The following is a 4667-nucleotide window of genomic DNA, read 5'->3' as shown; positions in this document are numbered from 1 at the left end:
AAACGATGATAAGAGCCACCACAACGTAGATCGGGCCTCAATAATCAACATATTCAAATACTACAACTTTTACACATGTTATGAGCTTTTAACCAACAAAACTCAAAGTTTTAGTAAACTTTATAGATTCAAAAGATGGGTTTCCGCATTTTAACCGTTAAAAATCATATTAACCACTTTAGATATGTTCGAGAGTGAGTTTTAAACATTATACCTCTAGCTCGGGGCTAGGGAAGAATCTAGTCGAAAATGTGGTGGATAAAAGCTAAGAAACGAGGTCCTTCCACTTCCGCTTGCTTCAAGGCTCCTAATACGTGACCCGTAAGGCTTGTAGATACTTGAAATGGATGAACAAGAGCTCGACAATGGGTGGGTGGCTATGGGTGTGTTCGGCCGAGAGTTTGGAGGCAAGAGAGAGGAGAGAGTTTGGTGCAATGTGGTGTGTTATCTCTTGTGTTTAGTTCATGTATTTATAGACAAATCATGTGCCATAATCCTTTGGTTTTTATGTCTACTAGATACTAGACATAAACAATTTAAATAATCAAAGTTGTACTAACCTAGTTGCAAGAGAACCAAACCGGCCCAAGGGGGGGGGGTCACTTGGTTCGATTTCAATGGTTCAGTTAGTGTTTAGTTTAGTTAAGTAGGTTAACTTTAGGGATTAACCCCGTTAGTTGCATGATGCGTTATAAAGCGGGTGTTAGGGTAATCAGGGACCCTAACTGGCTCAGAAAAAGACCAATAATATTTCTGGCAATATTTTTATGTTCCGGGTATAGTCCGGTTGTTCGGTTGGATAGTAATCCGTTAAAGTGCTTAAGTAATCTTTTAAGCGTCGTAAATAATATTTTTAGTGACACATCTTATTCTGCAAAGTGTCAGGAATATTTCCTCATGTTTTGGCACTTCATTAGTTAGCTAGAAGCTAGTATGTTGATAAAAGTGCTGTGTTTCGTGCTTAGAGTACGTTTTAGGCACATCCTATCATTACATCTTATTCCTAGAGACGCAGTTATACAACCCTTGTATCCCTACACACACTATGGGTGTAGTAAAATATTTCTGGCTCATTCAGGCCTTTAGAGGCAGTGTCTGCCTGATGCTGGCTATATCAGCATGTTCAATAGGTTATCCGTTCAAATGCTACTGTGCTTTTGTGCATCATGTTTGTCACTAGAGTTCAGTAAGTAAATAATGTAGTGACGGAAATCAAGGTATGATGCAGATATGTACAAGTATCACAGTCAAGTAGCAGTTTATCAGCAATTTCAGTTAAGCACAGTAATTAAGCAGCAATTAATAGTTAATTAAGTCGTACGGATACCTGGTTTAGCGAGGGTTGTCACAAAATGTTTCTTGTGAAAATGAAGAGGTTACTAACCTTTCTGATAACAATGCAGATGTAACTGAACGTGAAGAAGATGGATGCGATGATGACTGTGGTGGAACAAAAATAGGGATAGGTTATTCAGGCGACAGTTATTCCACTGTTAACTGGTTCGCCTGGAATTATGATAAAGCAAACAAAACTTCCATTCGGGATGACTGTAATGGGAATCTGTCTAAATCTAAGACCCATAACCACAATAATGTAGTGGTTGAATGTTTTGATTTGAATTCTATCATTTGTGATGAAAAAGGTGTGTGTGAACCTCCTGTGTTTGTTCCAGAATTGAAACAAAACAGATTCGGAAAATTCCTCACGGAGGAAATTCCAGAATTTGTTCCTTCTCACACAAGTACGTCAGAATCAAAGAAAAAGCTAAATGAAGAAAGTAGCAGCGAAGACTCAAGCACCACAACTTCAGAAGGCGGCGAAGGAAGCTCAAGTGAGGATCAAGGCGATTTAGATTTTCAGTCATACCAAGAATGGGAAAGCTCAAATGACTCGGAAACTTCAGTAACAGATGCTTGTAAAACGGTTGAAGACCTTGAACCATCGGGTGTTCAAGAACCAACAACCTCAAATGACACTCCAAGTCCAGTCAATCAAGATCCACTAGAAGAACACTTAGTTATTGAAGACTGCACAAGCTCAGATGATGAATCAGTGTTGAATGAAAGTCTCGGGGAATTAAATATCAAAAGATCATCTGAAGTTGTCAAACCTCACGTTAGTCAACATGCTGAGTCAAGCTCAAAGCAATCCCCGCCTCTAGTTGCATCACACGGAACTGCAAAGTCTCAAAAGCCATTCAAAGCTTGTTTTAGGTGTGGAAAAGAAGGTCATGTGCTCAAACAATGCCCAGAACAACACAATCCAGATGGTAAAGGCAACCAGTATTGCTTCTCTGGATCAAAAGGTAAAAATCACACATCTTTGAAAGATCAGATGAAAAACTTTCAATCCAGATCTCCACATGTGAAGCCGGTTGCACATGATTCAAAGATGAAAAGGACCAACACATCAAAACCTCAATCTTTCCCTCTGGGTCTTAAACATACGATTGTTTCAAACTTTAAATCTTTTACAAACAAAATTTTTAAACCAACACAAGTTTGGCGAGTCAAACAAGTGGTTGTAAAAGAAATCAATGAGGGAAAATATTTGGCATATCGGGAGGTTTATTATTTTGATGAAAGGGGACAACCCAAGACTACGATGGCTTGGGTTCCACTCTCTAACTGAATTGCTTATGAGTGTAGGAACATCCAAGGAGGACTGTTAGTAACACCGGTTATTATTAGTGGTTGTTCTAGATACAAGTTGGGGAAAATCACAGGTTTGGTTATGGTATCTAACCTGGTTACACAACTGCACTGTAACACACTCATTTTCTTGTTGACATATGCTTTTGTGTGCCTGATGTGGAAGACTTTATTTTGTAGATACATGTTTTATAATTTTTAATTTTTCAGTAATTGATTGTACATAAAAGTTTTGTTCAAACACAATTCCTAGACCATGAGATGTGATTATTGCAAAATAATCATGATCTTATATGAGAAATGATAGGAACTAACTTGATTATGTCTTCGCATGAATAGGATCTGATGGAGGATACGGCTCCAAGTTAACGATATGTCGGTAGGTTCAGCATTTCAGACAAGTAAACTGCATCTTGGTGATAAAGATAAAGTCTACACAAAAATTCTGGATTTCCACAGCATTATGCATTCTTGTGGGTAACACGTTGTGGCATATGGCTTAATGGTCTTGAATCTTTCGTTGACAGATTGCCAAAGTCCGAGATTTCGGGTCTTTATATTGGTGTTTCATTCGGGGATATCATAGTCGTTCTTCTGCTGCATCCAGATACATGCTGACCTAGACGCTATGATATCTTTTCATAATAAGTGCCTTAAAAAAAGAGGCCAAACCCTTTCATAATAAGTGCCAAAATTGGCCAAAACTTTAGATGGATTAGTTTGGTCTCTCTGCTGTACGAAAGTACTGACATGTTCACCAAGCTATCTGTCTCAGCCCTCGGTAGTTCTTGGGATCTCTGTTGTACGAAAGTACAGACCTGATCTCCGCCCTATCGTTGAAAAGAATGAAACTAATATACTCACCTGTTATGAGGAATCTTTGCGCATACCTTGATCGCGGGGGTATGTCCTGATGTGGGACTCACGGGCGTAATGATTCTATTCTCAATAGCTTGTGTGGGGGCCACAGAAATCTTGTAAATATACCCAAAACATGATAATTAATCACCGGATGTATGTCGAAAGAATGGTGCATGGATTTAAGCGGACAAACATACCAACAATCGTTCTTGAGTCGTAGCTATCCTAAAGAAAGTTGAAGTGTGGATAGACTTTTCAAGTTGGTATGATCTCGTATTTGATCATATCTATATCTCAAAGGTTGAAAGTTAAAAAAATGTTAAAAAAATCTAAAATCCAAAAATATTTTTGATTTGTGTACAGTTATTTTTCTAAGTCTTCCATATCTCATCAATCGTGTCTCAAATCGCTTGAGATACTCTTTCCATTGCACACTACAGATGAATACGGTTTTGTCTGTACTTTGAATCAGTCTAAAAGAAAATTTGGAGTTGTGTTTGTGTTTGTGCACAGGTTACTTCGACTATTTGCTGCAATGATGGTCGATCATCAACTGAGCAAGATACTAGACCAAAGCACCTATTTCCTCAAGATTGCAGAAGATACCGAGCGAGGAATCCTCCTCCTACGTCTTCGGATTCACTCAAGAAAATGAGAGATAGAAAAGTTTGCTCCGGCTTGCGAAAGATGATGCATGCAAAAAGGGGGAGCTTATCCAGATAAAGTACTCAAAGAGCAAAGTGTCAAAAGAAGATCTTCAGTGAAGAACATTTGGAAAGCATCAGTCTAGGGGGAGATTGTTGGGTCTAAAATTGAGACTGATGCCAAATTGAAGATTACAACACGCATGAAGTTGACGGTTCTAAAGATGATGCAAGAGTTTGATAACATTAGCCTAAGGGGGAGATTGTTGGGTGTAAAACGTGTAGTCTAATGTTATCAACGAATCAAGTCAACAAAGTCAACGCCATCAAGTCAAAGTCAACGCGCAAGTCGACACGGGAAGATCGAAGAAAGATATGGCGTGTGGAAGTTCGAGATTTGATAGTTATAATGCCTTGGATAATTAAATATATTTTGAGTAGTCAAAATATATTTATTATCTTGTTTAATGAGTTTTCATGTTTAGTGCTATTTTTAGTAAGTTATTATCT

At 38.3% G+C, this 4667-nt stretch overlaps 1 protein-coding gene across 1 annotated transcript; it reads left to right on the top strand.

Moving 5' to 3' along the window:
* Positions 1 to 343: 343 nt before the first annotated feature.
* On the top strand, positions 344 to 2632 carry LOC110943051. Its single transcript, XM_022184808.1, has 2 exons — positions 344 to 407; positions 1404 to 2632. Exons 1-2 carry the CDS (start codon positions 344 to 346, stop codon positions 2630 to 2632), a joined length of 1293 nt encoding a protein of 430 aa, XP_022040500.1.
* The last annotated feature ends 2035 nt before the right edge of the window (positions 2633 to 4667 follow it).

Source organism: Helianthus annuus, chromosome 5, assembly GCF_002127325.2.
Source record: "Helianthus annuus cultivar XRQ/B chromosome 5, HanXRQr2.0-SUNRISE, whole genome shotgun sequence".
Taxonomy (NCBI): domain Eukaryota; kingdom Viridiplantae; phylum Streptophyta; class Magnoliopsida; order Asterales; family Asteraceae; genus Helianthus; species Helianthus annuus.
This window is presented reverse-complemented; position numbering and strand designations above follow the sequence as displayed.

Excerpts from the sequence above, each read along its gene's own strand:
- LOC110943051 (XM_022184808.1), top strand. The coding sequence starts at position 344 with ATGGATGAACAAGAGCTCGACAATGGGTGGGTGGCTATGGGTGTGTTC. Across the intron at positions 408-1,403 it reads GTTCGGCCGAGAGTTTGGAG|ATGTAACTGAACGTGAAGAA; the intron begins GCAAGAGAGAGG and ends ATAACAATGCAG.